The following is a 14,570-nucleotide window of genomic DNA, read 5'->3' as shown; positions in this document are numbered from 1 at the left end:
GGTCACGATCTCGCGGTCCGTGAGTTCGAGCCCTGCGTCAGGCTCTGGGCTGATGGCTCGGAGCCTGGAGCCTGTTTCCGATTCTGTGTCTCCCTCTCTCTCTGCCCTCCCCCGTTCATGCTCTGTCTCTCTCTGTCCCAAAAATGGAAAATAAACGTTGAAAAAAAAAAAAATTAAAAAAAAAAAAAAAGTCTTTGGTAATCTGACAACCCGAAAATGATTTCAGCTTTTAATTTGCATTTCCTTATTAATGAAATGTAATCATTTCCCCCAAAATCTTTATCAATGTTTGTACGCAGACTTTTATAAGCATAGGTGTATGCTTTAACCACACAGAATTGGTGTTCTCCTTGGTTTATAAAAAAACTGCAAATATCAAATTTTTTATGTTTAACATTAACTTTAAATCCTTTACATCTTTAGCCACAGATTTTTGTAATACTTCCATCATGTATCCTTCTGTCCCATATGAAGGCAGTATGAAGGGTATGTAGCTGTGAACACCCCTCCAGGATTCAGATGACCCAGGTTCTGGCAGCACTCCATTACCCAGCTGACTGGCACACTTAACCTACTTGGTTTAACCTTCCTCTTAATGATTGCACTAAATGTTCTTTTTAGCTGTAAAATTCAATTCAATTTCATTTTTCCCTCTCCGGTGATCCTACAGTTCCTAAATGAACTCTCTTTATACATGCTGAATTTAGAAAAGCCTTTGTGAATATTCATCTACATTATAAGAAAAGGTTTCAGTCGGCTAGCTGAGAGGTAAGAAAAAATTATAAAAAGCATGTAAAATAGGGGGCAATAAAGTAGAAGAAAAAAGCCACCTGAGTGGCTCAATCAGTTAAGCATCAGACTCTTTGATTTCGGCTCAGGTCATGATCTGAGATCACCCCCAGTCGGACTCTGTGCTGGGCGCGAAGCCTGCTTAAGATTCTCTCTGTCTCTCTCTCTGTTTCTCTCTCTCTCTCCCTGCCTCTCTCCCCCACCTGCGTCCTTACACACACGAGCGCACACACTCTCTCTCAAAAACAAATAAAATTAAAAACGGCATGATATATTTGGCAAACGATGATATTCTTCTACAACCTGAATTACAAAGCTTTGGTCGAAGAAGAACTGCCATTCTGGTGATCTCCATTTTTGCAGGGGATACATCTCAGTATGCTTTTGAATCTCTTGAAACTATGCACAAGTTTATATGAAAATCTGCTTTCATCAGATTCTCAACAGGGTTTGTTTTGCAAAAATATTGAAGAAGCCCTAACCTAGACAAACAGCTCACATCTTATCTACTGGTCGACACTTTCCTCCTTAAAGTGGGGGGAGCCATACTGGGATTTTCTGTGCCCTCTTCTCCATTTCTGAGAATGCCAGGAACCTGTTTCCTTCAACATCAATAAAACCTCCTACTAACACTATCGGATAAGGAGGTACTCATTGTCTACACAGGGGCTCCTCCAAAGGAGTTTAAAGTGGAGTTTGTAACAGAACTAGCTGTTCATACAGAAAGACTGTCTGATTCATAAGTACAATAAAAATACCTACACAGTGATTCCTTCTTTGGTAAAAATTGGAATGTTATCTAATAATACCTAAAGGAAGGTGGACAGCAGTAAATAAATATGCAAAGGGAGAATATGACAGACTACATGAAATCAGATCTGTCCACTGCAATCCATCCCATGCCTACAGAAGGCTGTTAATGACAACTGGGTCATTCCATACCAAAGCAGAGCTATGTAATGGGTAATATGTAGCTTTCTCCTAACATAGTACCTTCATTGGACTCAGGAAAAAAAGGGCCTCTGCCTCCCAAAACAATGGACTTTTTTTCGTTTAGAGGGATTTGTGGGCTAGCGAGCGGAGAGGCAATATTAGAAATCACTGCCTAGAAAACCAGAGAAAGATGCACTTGCTGGTTCAAGTTGCTCACTCCAGATCACCCACCGTGGCAGATAAGTTCTCCAGAAAGCTGGGCTTACTCCTCCCACCTACCCCTGTATCCACATGGTATAGCTCTGGAAGGTACTTAGAACTGTGTGGAAATCTTGAGATGGAAAAGCAAGGTATGGGCAAAGGGGAACCTGCCTAGGTTCCCCAAAGTTGCCCGACAAGGTCAAGGGTCTTTCCTGACCCTGACCCTGACCTGACCTTACAGATCACTACTGACTAGATCAGACTGCAGGTTCCTTTGGGCCTTCAGGTTGAGAAGGCAATGTCTACAGGGACCCTGGATAGGAAAGCAGGCTGGGCTGCAGGAAGAGCCTGATCTATAACATTTAAATATTTAAATCAGTGGTTCTCAACCCAGGGACAATGATGACTCCCCCAGGGGACATTTGGCAACGTCTGGATACAGATTTGACTGCCACAACTTTGGGGAACAGGGAGATTTACTACTAGCCTCCAGTGGGTAAAGGCCAAGTTGCTGCTAAACCCCACAAAGCACACAGCAGCCCTCACCTCCCAAACAAAACATTCATTATCCAGTCCAAGACATCAACAGAGCAAAGTTTGAGAAATCCTGATTAAGACTACAATTTTCAAGCTTCCGTCTGTATTCTTAGCCTGACAAATGTTAGAGGCAGGCCTGCTAAGAACGTAATCATGAATTATAGAACTCTCATAACACTGTTTTAATGGGAAAAGGTTTAGTTCAGGTTTTGGTATCCAAAGAATAACTTCTGTGACTCCAGTTAAGATTCAGTGATTCAACGTTTACCAAGCACCTGTTATGTAACTAAGCACAGTGCTGAGCAAAAGTAATGGTGAAACTGATAGTATCTGGTAGACCCAACTCCTGCCTGGCTCAGAACAGTGTAGGATGAAAAAAAGCTAGGACTCTGAAGCCAGACCCACCTAGTTCCAATCCCAGCTCTACCATTTACTGTAATCAGGCAAACTGCTTAACTCTTCCTGGACTTCAATCTCTCCATTTCCATAATATGTCAATCAGGGCTTCCTACAAAGTAGAAAATAATGAAATAAGGCATTTCTCATAAAGCACAAAGTATACTGCCTGGCACACAACAGCATTCAATAATTAATTCTCTATTACTAACAGCAAGTTTTAAGTTTCGATAAAGTAATCAGCCTATTGGAAATGGCCAGTATGCCTATAAAGAGGACAGTCAGTGACTGTGACCGCATGAACACAATTTTGGTCAAGTTCATTCATGGCATACAAGATCCTTCAAGTTCTGGCTCCTATCTCTTCCAGCCTTACCTCCCACCATCTACACCCTCTTCGATGTCCCATGCCCCATGAGTGGGGACAGACTGAAAGATGAGATCTAGTAGTCACCAGTCTCAGGCCAAAGGTCACTGTGAGAAAGAAAATTCTTCAGTTGGGACTCTGGCAGTACACACAGGTGCTGGGTGGAAGGGGGAGGAGAGGTGCACAGAACCAATGAACACAAAGAGCTCACAAGCCAGGAATACGTCATTTGCTGGTAATGCATTTCTAAATGGAACCTCTCCACCCAGCATGCATCTTTCGCTTCACAATTCATCAGTACTTTGCACCTCTTTCATAACAGACTGAAAAACAAGTCAAATATAATCAGCCTCATCGGTGGGGAAAAAAAACAAACACGAAGTGACCACATTACCATAGCTTAACAAATCTGACCAGGTATCAATGCCAACATCTAAATGAGAAAAGAAAGCATTAACCACAAATTACTGAAAGTATAGTGTGTAGCAAACAATGGTTACGAGTTTCAGCTCCCCTTAGCCAACATACAATAATGTTACATAGATAATAAAAGAGCACGTTTTACTGAACCAGTTTCGAGGCAACTGTCAGCTCGGGAACCCCTTTCACATAAGCAGTTTTACTAAAACGGGAAGGCTGTGCCTACAGAACCAAGTATCCGCTGAATATACCGGTGAAACCTTCAGCCTTCTTTGCGGCAAGACAGAAGCAAAGGCAAAAATGTCAAATTTTCTTAGAAGTTTACATGCCTGACTTAAGTTTTGGCTAAACTCACTTTTATCTTCATGTAATCGCAGGGAATAAAGGGGGGGGGGAGGGTAAACTACTATCAACGTGGTGCTAAAACACCAAAACTAAACCTCATCTACCCTCCTCGCGGTGAAGGATTCTAGGGACTGGATGTGTGCTGGAGCCCTGGCTCTGTTCCAGGTGTGACCTTAGCCACGTCACTGAGGCTCGTGGGGGTCTCAGTCTCCTGAAACGAAAAAGAAAATAAAATGGCTGGATTAAGCTGTAACATCGCTTCCACTCCAATTCCGACTCAGGGTCTGACAATCTTTGAGATCAAAATGTTTCTTCACGGTCCTTCAAAGGAGAAGCTGAAATAAAGGCCTTTAGGGGCATGATGTATCAAATTGTAGGCTTGTAGGTTTGAAAAGACCATTTAGTGAAACATTCTTAAAATCTGTGCTTAGTGATTACTGCAAACGACTGGCTGAATATAGTGACATAACCACAGAATTATTCCTGTCGCGGCAGCTTCCTGTCAGGCATCCTTCCAGGTAGCTGCTTTCTGCAAAAGAGTTGCCGGCTCTCCAAAATAATTCCAACGAAGCTACTAGTTAACATTCATGTGATAATGCAATTGCTTAGCCTTCAGGGGTATACCACGCTCCATCAGATTCTGCTTATTAACACCGGTTTCAATGACTGAGAGTATCAATATTCCAACTTAGCAACCAAACAGCAATAGGAGAATAATTCGATGGCTGAGAGCAAGGGGCACTTTCAGAGTTCTAGTCTGAGAGACCCTAGTGTTCATCCCCAAGAGAAAAGCAGTACATTTATTCACTAAAGCTTTAAAGGATTAACGGGTCCAGCTTGCAACTGAGCCTCTGAACTCATTCGACATTTAAAAAAGATAAATTAAAAAGTTCAGTTGATTTGGAGAGAGATTCCTTCCTAAAAACATCCCCAAAGAAAGTGCCTATGTTGACATTTATTCTCCACGCAGAATTTCTAAGAAGTACCACGGTCCACTGAACTATCCCAGCAATGCTGGTGGTTCTGGCCACAAAGAGGGACAAAAGGCAACGTGAACTCAACCACTTCACCTGAGTCCTGCCAGCTGGTACTAGGTGTTTACGCAATCACAGAAACTGTACCACAACAAATACGACCAACGATAATGAGAGATAACTCAAACATTTCACTAGCCTTCCAATCAGGCCATAAAATCCGCATCGTTAACTACGCAAATACGCCATGGTTCATCCTTGCCTCATTTTGCATTGTAAATCATATATTTTAAAAGACACAAGTTTCCTGGGGCACCTGAATGGCTCAATCAGTTGAGCATCCAACTCTGGGTTTTGGCTCAGGTCATGATCTCCTGGTCCTGAGATTGAGTCCTGCATGGATCTTTGCTTGGGATCCTCTCTCTCCCTCTCTGCCCTTCCCCCCCACTCGTGTGTGCAAACACAGGCACCCTCTCTCTCAAAATAAATTAACATTTGGGGAAAAAAAAAAAAGAGAGACAAGTTTTCTGAATCCACTCCATGAGGCTAGATAATCTCAGCACTAAAAATTTAATTTCACAGCATAACTTATATTGCCATTTTACCAATAAATTCCACTTGAAGCCTTAACTTTCAAGAGTAGGTGTTTACACCGCCTCTCCCTTTTCCTTTCTCAAAGTAAGATTAGCACAACGCTCATCTCAAATATTCCTGGATAACAAGAACATACATTCAGAAATCATAAACAATAAAAAAGAAAGAACAATGATGATGATGATGTTCCTCCAGTCTACAGGAATACAATTAAAACATAAGTTGACATATTTAAGGAACACAAACTTCAAGACCATGAGTTAAGGACACACATTACTGTGTTCAGAACACAAAATCCACCTTATCCACATAAATAGGGCGAGTTAAAAGTAACCGTTCCATCAAGATCATTTAAAGACTTGCCACAGTATTACATAAACCTTTTTCAATATCCGGAAAAAAAATTCCTCTTTACCCGCCAGTAAACAAAACATGCATTTGAGGCTGACCTGGAAATCCAGTGTCCCTTATGTCTACCAAAATAAGGACAGTTAGGAGTTATGAATTCTAAAAAATGTGAGCTAACTGGAAGCGTCTTTTCAAGTGTTTACAGATTTTACAATATGAAACGCTTACTCAAAAGAGCCCTAATTGAAAACAGTTTCAAATCAATCATCTTCATGCTTCCTCTCCGTGCAAAATTAGGGAATTTCCTTAGTTTGCACAGACACATATGGGCCGCTAGGTTTCAAGTCACAATGCAATTCTCCGGGTCGTTTTAAAATGGGTCATTAGTAATATTGTCCCACCCCGTCTGTCCAAAATGTCCCCAACATGCAATGTTTTTCAAACTTCAGAGTCCCTCAGTAACACCTAGGCCACTTATTAAACACGCAGATTCCGGGGCCCGAGCTGCGGGGTCAATGTGCCTTGGGAAGAACCCCAAACAGCACTTGGCATCAGCAGCCAAGTGAATCGGAAGCAGGTGGTCCAACAGCCACACTTTGGGGCACAGAAGCCGAACAAGTTCCCAAAAGAGCACCTACTTCAGCCACCTCGGCGAGTTACCAACGGGGAGAAATTCAAGCTGCTGGGACTTCGCGAGCCTGGAGGAGGGGCTCTGGGCCGGGCCGGACCCCCCAGGAACCCCGCGTCCCACCAGGCGACGCCTGCCCCCCCACCCCCCGAGGAAGTCAGCAGGCGACGGCGCTGCGACCGCGGTGACTTCCAGCATTTCCATAAAGTCTCCCCAGCTCCGTAGGGAGCTGGGGACAGAGCCTGGACTTCGAAGTCCCACAGGTCTAGGTTACTCCGGCTCTCCCACTTACTCCCCGGGCATGCTTAACGCTCGGGCCTCAGTTTCCCCGTCCGTGCAACGGACTCACGCCTCCCCGCGGGCAGGCTGAGCCGAAACGAAAGTAACTCGCCGGGCGGCTGGCACTTCCTGGCTCTCCCCAGTCCGGCCCGGCTTCCCCGCCGCCGCAGCGGACCACCCGGGAGCGCGCGCTGTGCGGGCCGCCGCCTCCCAACGCCCCCCGCCCGGCCCGACCCTCGGCCGGCCACTCACGGGTGGGCATGGTGACCCCGAGCCGCGCTCGCCGCCGCACCCAGGCTCAGCGGGGCCGCGCAGGGCGCGCCGACGGCACCATGGCGGGCCGGCGCCGGGCCGCGGAGGCCCCGACCGGGCGCAAGGCGAAGGGCGGACGGAGCGGACGCGGACCCCGCGGCTCACGCAACGAGGCCAGCGACAGCCGCCACCGCCGGCCCAGCCGCGCGCCGGACGCCGCGTTGGGCGTCCCCACGCTCTGACGTCAGCACGCCGCCGACGCCCCGGCCCCGCCCCCGCCCTACGGCCGAGCCCCGCCCAGGAACGGACCCGAGCGGCCGGGCGCGGGCGGAGGTGGGGGACTTGGAGAGAAAGTGTCGCCTAGAGTAACTTCGAGCTTCGTTTTGTCGTTTGCATGAGTCCTTACTCGCGGTACGTCAGCGATATTTGTTGCACCGCCTTATAATGTTTGTGAGGGTGTGCGTGATTGCATCGAGGGCATGAGTAGACTTTTTTTTTTTTTTTTTTAGCAAACTGTTGAACTTGCAGTGCGTTCTGATTCTCTGAAAGCATGATTTGAGACGCACTGAGGCCGTTCGGGGTGATGGCTGAGCACTTTTTTTGAGAGGACAGAAAATGTAATTTCCTCTTGCTCCTACTGGTGACTTTCAGAGACATTATAAGCCTCAGGAGGCATTATACGCCACTTGGCTGAGCCACTTAATTCTTGACTCTTGAGTGCCATCAGTAATCGTTGTGTCTAATAGTCACCAAACTGAGCGAACACCTGGAGCCTAGAACATTCGGCACAGCACGTAGACTTTGCTAGGCCCCGTGGGCAGTGCACCGTATGCATGGAGAAATAGAAGCAAGCCACAGAGGTCTAAAACATTCTCAAAGAGGTTCAGGATTTTTTGATGCCTCATTCACTTGGGAACCTGTCAAAAAGCTGATTCGTAGGTCTTGAACTAAATCCACTGAATGACACGTTTCAACTAAGTATTTAAATTTGAGAAACTTCCTCTTTGAAAGCAGTGCCAGCGTTCTAAGGTTAAGAAATGATACTGTGCAGGGGGGGGGGGCTGGGTGGCTCAGTGGGTCGTGCATGGGACTTCAGATCAGGTCATGATGTCAGGGTTTGTGAGTTCGAGCCCCGCGTCCAGCTCTGTGCTGACAGTGCAGAGCCTGCTTCGAATCCTCTGTCTCCCTGTGTGTGTCTCCCCCCCCCCCACTGCTTGTGCTCTCTCTCTCGCTCCTTTTCAAAAATAAATAAATAAACATAAAAAAAAAGAGCAAGTCACAGAAGCAGGTGAGAGGAGAGTATATACAGTGGACTGTCTCTTGCTAAAGGGTAAATGCCAAACTGCCAAGTTACTTGGAGGACACTTCAATACAGTGGTTCATATTTTTATCATCTCTAACATCTTTCCTGCTCTGTTTTTGCCCTGAGACTCTCACAGTATCTTAACTTGCCTCTCCACTTTCCCCATTGACTCCTAGTTAAACTGCCATCAGTGCTTACAGTCCACCACCGGACTAGGCACGTTTCAGAAACCGTCAAAAACCATAGTCCGTATTTCTGTATCCCCTGCCTGGCACACCGTTTGGGGGCTAGGACATTTTAATTTAATAACTACTTAACAACGTCCATATGTATTCGGTGAATATGGGGGGAGAAAGCAGGTAAAATAGAACTAGTTAATGAACAACTTTGCAAGCTGGAAATTTGTCCTTTAGGAAACCATTCTAGGTTCTCTGTGAGAACAGTGACATTAAATAATCAGAAGCCGGGTTCTGTGGAGTATACACCATGACATTAACCATGGAGGGGAGTCCTTAGGACTGACACTGAAGGGAGCATTCGGTGCCTCGTCTTAGTGGTGGCTGTGGAAAAGGAATGAGCTGAATCTTACTGCAGAAAAATCCCTGGGATTTGTCGGCTACTGGCTTGGGACCAAAGGAGAGGCATCTGTTAGTTATGTAACTCCAAGGCTGGAATAAGGAAACGAATGATACTGGGAGAGCAGTAGACAAGTTGGGAAGGAATGTTGCTTTGGGGAGGGGTGTGAACAGAGGATGTGAGTTTCTCCTTGACACATTAAGCTCGATGTGGCATCTTTGCTTAGTTCTGAAGGCAGTGAATAGTTCTGAAGGCAGCTGGGCATACCAGGCTGAAGCAGGTGGAGGGATCTCAAGGTTGGAGATTTGGGAAGCTTTGGCCCACAGACAGGAGCTAAAGCCAGGAGTCAGAGAAAGCCTGCCGAGGGAGGGTGTGGAGCCAAAGAAAGATAGAAGAGATCCAAAGGGCACAGTGCCCTGTAAGCCGAAGGAGGATATGATTCCAAAGGACAGACATCTCTGCTTACATTACTCAAAAATGATGCAAATCCCAAAGGCCCTGAGAGAGTCTGGCCCATAATGAGTTTGGTTCTTTTTTTCTTTCTTTCTTTTTTTTTAAATCCCCTTGGTCTTTTGGTTTGTATTGTTGCCAGGAATAAAATCAGCAGCCAAAGGATTCGGAGGAAGGACAGCTGAAAGTCAGGAATAATTGCGTCATAATTATAGGATCGCATACAACATACATAAGTGTTTTTCTGGTTTACACGTGGGCTTTTGGTAACACGGTTACCATACAGACCCCCGTGCCCTCGCAAATCCTCTGTTTCACCTTCTGCCTGTGCTCCTTTCTGCCCCTTTTTTCTGAGAGGACTGATTCTGCCACCCCCTTCTTTAGACTTGATCTAAGTGTGGTAGCCTCTCCGGGACCACTCCTTCTGTTCCCCTTTGGCAAACACCTTTCCATCCCCTCTGCTAGTGCTCCCCTTTTGAAGTCCAATTTGGGCTGGTAGGAACTGGGCTTTATCCGTCTCTATCAGTCCCCACACTGCCTAGTGCCTGTACGTGCACATCACGTCTCGCTGACACAGAGATGGGCTGCTAGATTCCTCTTCCAGAAAGAACGCCTGCCTGGTACTGTCAGTTAAAGTGATACTGGGAAGATCATCATTGACATCCCATTGGAACATTAGCTTTTAGCCAAATTGCTCAAAATAGCTGCTTCCAGTTTAGTCCGCTATTTGTTCCAATTTCTAAATCAGGCACAGAGACCATGCACTTTTAATTAGCACATGTTTTAGTGGTCAAAGGTAATTGCCAGCAGATTGGCAGCTTATAGGAATTAACTACAAGGAGGCTTCTCCCGAAAGTTTATTCCCAAAAGGTCATCGTGATGCAGTGTGATGCTCTCATTGCTTCGTTTCCTTTATTGTTTAGTATTTATATCAATGACGTGCCCTTTTTGTGTCATCTTGTTCCATTTTATTTCTGCCATCGCTTAATAGTGACTTGGGCCTTTCCAGTTCTTCTGAGGCATAAAAAAGCACAGACGTTAGACTTAGAAAACCTGAGTTTGAATCCTGCCTTCCCCCTTCCCTGACCTTTTGACAATCCATGACCTCCCTGGACTTAATTTTCCTCAATTTCAAAATCAAGAGATATTCCCTTGTGTCGTAATGTTCTGTGGATCTCCTCAAGGCAATAGTTCTCAGGCTCGACTTGAACTTTGGGAATCACCCGGGGGGGGGGGGGGCTTTAAATAAGCCCCGTCCCTGGGTCCTACTTCTGAGATTCTAAAGTAGTTAGTCTGCCGTATGGCCTGGGCCTGGACCTAGATTAAAAACTCCCGGGTGTTTGTAAGCAGCCAGGTTGAGTTCCGTTGCCTTAGGGAAGAAGCAAGATGAGGCTCTAATTCAGAGTCATATACCTCATTGAGCCCTTTCTGATGCCAGTTAAGCTCATGCATTTTGAGATCACTGCCCTCTGAACGCTAGAGTAAATCTTGCACTCATATGCTACCCAAACTAGTTGCAAACATGCGTGAAAACAAATCAAAAGGACAAACCTCTAATCCAGAAGGTTATTACCAACCCTTTCTGTGCCAACTAGAACACCGTGCGAGGCACAACCTTCCGATCATCCCATTAGCCGACTATCATAGTCCTCTGTGCATTGTAAAGACATTGCCAACGGATAGGGAGCAAAGTCTGGTGATAATTAAGAGCTCTTGATTAAATCAGCCAAAACAGCTGGAAACCATTCCTTAGAAACACTATCATTTTAAACAATTAGAGGAAAGCATTCTCTTTTATTGTCACTTACCGAAATGCTAGCTAGCTTTAGCATTTAACACAGAGTGTAGTGGTGCTGTTAAAAGAAAAAAATTACTCCTTTAAATATGGTGGCACCGTAGGCAGTGAGGTCCTTTCCAAGACCTTTGTGACAACTGGGATCAAATCTTATTCATTGCTGTATCTCCTTTACGTTGAACAGATTAGGTGCTCAGTAAACATTTGAAGGAGAAAAAGAAGAAAACACGGAAGGAGTGAAGAGAGAAACCTCAAGGACATAGAGACAAGCAAACAGGTAAATCAGAGTTTTGGAAGAGGCTTTTTGTGGTAGATTGGAAAAAACAGCCTCAATTTCTTCCCCTGGCTGTATGCATTCTCGCAATTAACTTCTCCCAGAAGTACATTCTTTCTCCACTCAATCCGGCCGGGCCTTGCAACTTTGGCCAATGAGACAATGACAAATGTTGGGCAGGCAGAGACATAGAAAATGTGAAGACTGGGCTTCCTTTTGGAGGAGAGGCCCCAGTCATTCCATCCATTCCAGATGAGGCCACCGTAAATCAGCCAAACCCACCAGCTCAGCAAAGATTCAAGAATGAGTCTAGCCCAGACCAACATCAGACCACCCCACTGAGACGAGCCATAATTGTCAACACAGAGGAGCGTGAGCTAAATAAAATAGGTATGTTAAGGCCACTTATTTTAAGTTTGGGGTGGTTAGTTATGCACCCCATAATCACAATTGCTAATCATCACTACATAATTATTAGTTATTAGTTATAACTATTAGTTGTAACTATTGTTAGTTATCACGACAACTGTAGCTAATTAATCCCGTTGTAGAAAAGTCATCGTGGGAGGTATGATTTATCAAGATCTTCGTTTGTGCCAAGTAGCGTGCTAAGAACTTTACACGCACATTCTGACATGGTCCTCACAAAAATTGAGTAGATGAGTATCTCCATTGCTTTAATAATGTGAAGCTTGGAGAGATTGAGTAGGTATAATGGCCCTGGAATTTGAACTTATGTTCATGGGCCCCCAAGCCCAAACTCCTAACTACAGACAGTCCAAAGAGTCAACCACGGAGCAAATCAGAGGGCCTGGCAGGAGATGGTAGAGATGAACAGAAGGTAACAACAATTACGGCCTCTCTTCCAGTCTGCTCTGCTGAGGGAACTGTGACGCCCTTCAGAAGAGCGATTATGTTTTCCAACTGTTTCAAAGACTCTTAGGAAAGTCAGTAGGTTTCGTATCAGTTCTCATTTGGGGGAGAAATTGTGATTGTAATTGTAGACGGGTGCCAGGTTGCAAGGGCACCTGGTTCCGGGGGTCCCAAACAGACCAAATTCAGCCACTCGCCATGGGACGAATGGAGGTGAAACCAGAAAGGAATTTGTGTCAATGAGGCCCACACCAGGAAGACAGCGGACTAACATCTGTCTCGAAAGACAGTCTCCAAAGTGCCAGAAGTACTTCCAGGTTTACAGGAAGAAAGTGTGGGACACAGGTCAGTGAGCACGTGCAGGTAGGCAGTGAAGGTCAAGTCGATCCGTGTCTTGGGGTCACATGCAGTCTGGCTGGCTCAGGGCAGTCCTTTTTGTTTGGCTGGGTGGTTTCTGTTCCCAGCACAGGATGCTTGGCCCGTAGGGTCTTTTGCCTGAGTTAAGAGATAAGCTGCAAAGAATCAGTTAGGAAGGTTCCAGGTTCAAACAGAAGTAGGTGAAGTCCTCTTTCATGGATCACCGCAGAGTTGTCGGATTTCCTCTTGTGTTTAAGAAGATGGAAATAAACTGTGACAGTTGAATATTGTTTTCAAGTAAGTTAAAATAATTCTTAGGGACACCTGAGTGGCTCAGTCTGCTAAGCGTCTGACTCTTGGTTTTAGCTCAGGTCGGGATCTCGCGGTTTGTGGATGGAGCCCCGCGTCAGGCTCTATGCCGGCAGCTCAGGGCCTGCTTGGGACTCTCTCTCTCCCTCTCTCTCTTTGCCCTTTCCCCCCTGGCGTACGTTCTCTTTCTTTCTCTCTCTGTCTCTCTCAAAATAAATAAACTTAAAAACTTAGTTTTAAAAGATTACATCCCATGGGACGTCCAACGCTGGTGAAGTTCGTAAAGGAAATCTTTGTCCGTAAACTGTGCTCTCCCAGTCTTTGTGTAGCAGTTGAGAGTGAGAGACAGAGACATCTGCCTCTTGAATTTGTCTCAAATAAGGTAACAGAGTTGCAGTTAGACAATATCTCCGCTAATCAGACTTACCTTGAGCCTTGAGTGGGGGGAGGGGTAGCTGAAAACAAAGCCAGAACTTTAGGCCTTTGAAGCAGGAACCTCGTGGCAGCCAGGTTTTGGATAAAAACACAGTTTTTTATCCAATGAAATGAAGGTGGGGAGGGGCAGATCTGTTTGGAAATGATGAGAAGAATAAAAGAAAAAAGTTCCCCAAGCAGGTGGCTGAAGCTAGTTGTGGTGGAACACCAGAATGTTGGGGAACGCTGTTCTTACTGGTGACTCAAGGAGTCTGCGTGGCCTGTAGGTGTTTCTGCGTCTTGGATTTTCAACTGCAGAATGTATTTGTTTTAAAAGAGCAAGAATTAGGACAAACCCGGCATTTTAGGAACCACTGTTGGAGGGGAGGGAGCATGGGAGGGTTTTCCCACATGGACGAGCGATTTTCTGGACACCAGCGGGGGTCCCACAATTTGGCTCAATTCTGATGCTACCCCGAGATAGCGACAGTGTCCTTGGGCGAAGAGCTCGTTCCTACAAAGTGCCGCTGCCATGGCACGCCATCCCTGGCCACGGACACGCGTCCCGAGCCTAGACTTGCGTCCTCTGCTTCTGACTGACACAGGGAGACCAGAGGGACTCCATGAAAAGCCGCTTTTTTTTTTTTTGTTCCTTTTCCCTGCTCCTACTCTTTTTTTTTTAAGTTTATTTATTTTTGAGAGAGAGAGAGAGAGAGCAGGGAAGGGGCAGAGAGAAGAAGAGAGAGCATCCCAGGCAGGCTCCACACCATCAGCACGGAGCCCAATGCAGGGCTCAAACCCACGAGCTATGAGATCGGCCCCTGAGCCAAAACCAAGAGTTAGACACTTAACTGACCGAGCCACCCAGGTGCCCCTTCCTGCTTCTATTCCTGCTAGGACCTACACCCCCACCTTATACACACCTTACAGGGCACATAATGTCCTCCTTGTCGAGGTCAAGGAGTCAATGATGTCTTCCAGCATAATAGGTAACATCTTGACCAGGCAGGGTCCCCATGAACTTCCCAAGACCACTGACTCACCAAGAGCTCTGGATCCAGGGTACGGGTGACTTATGGAGGACACCTGAGCACTCATCTTTGTTCCCAAATGCCTGAGAAGACGTGTGCACCAGACAGATCACAGGCAAAAGGGA

At 45.9% G+C, this 14,570-nt stretch overlaps 1 protein-coding gene and 1 long non-coding RNA gene across 3 annotated transcripts in view; one reads left to right on the top strand and one right to left on the bottom strand.

Moving 5' to 3' along the window:
- EFR3A (EFR3 homolog A) overlaps positions 1 to 7,148 on the bottom strand; it is a 105,712-nt gene extending 98,564 nt beyond the window's left edge. The window contains exon 1 of the mRNA XM_047074196.1: positions 7,064 to 7,148. Coding sequence (XP_046930152.1) covers positions 7,064 to 7,073 — 10 coding nt within the window. The 5' untranslated portion in view covers positions 7,074 to 7,148. The remainder of the gene's footprint in view (positions 1 to 7,063) is intronic.
- A 248-nt stretch (positions 7,149 to 7,396) lies between these two features.
- LOC124507816 (uncharacterized) overlaps positions 7,397 to 14,570 on the top strand; it is an 82,908-nt gene continuing 75,734 nt past the window's right edge. For both annotated transcript variants that reach the window (XR_006961140.1, XR_006961139.1), the window contains exons 1-2: positions 7,397 to 7,474; positions 11,372 to 11,464. This is a non-coding gene — a long non-coding RNA (uncharacterized LOC124507816). The remainder of the gene's footprint in view (positions 7,475 to 11,371; positions 11,465 to 14,570) is intronic.

Source organism: Lynx rufus, unplaced genomic scaffold (genome assembly GCF_022079265.1).
Source record: "Lynx rufus isolate CCGP_SWC_20201006 ecotype Redwood Valley unplaced genomic scaffold, mLynRuf1.p SCAF_12, whole genome shotgun sequence".
Classification (NCBI taxonomy): domain Eukaryota; kingdom Metazoa; phylum Chordata; class Mammalia; order Carnivora; family Felidae; genus Lynx; species Lynx rufus.
This window is presented reverse-complemented; position numbering and strand designations above follow the sequence as displayed.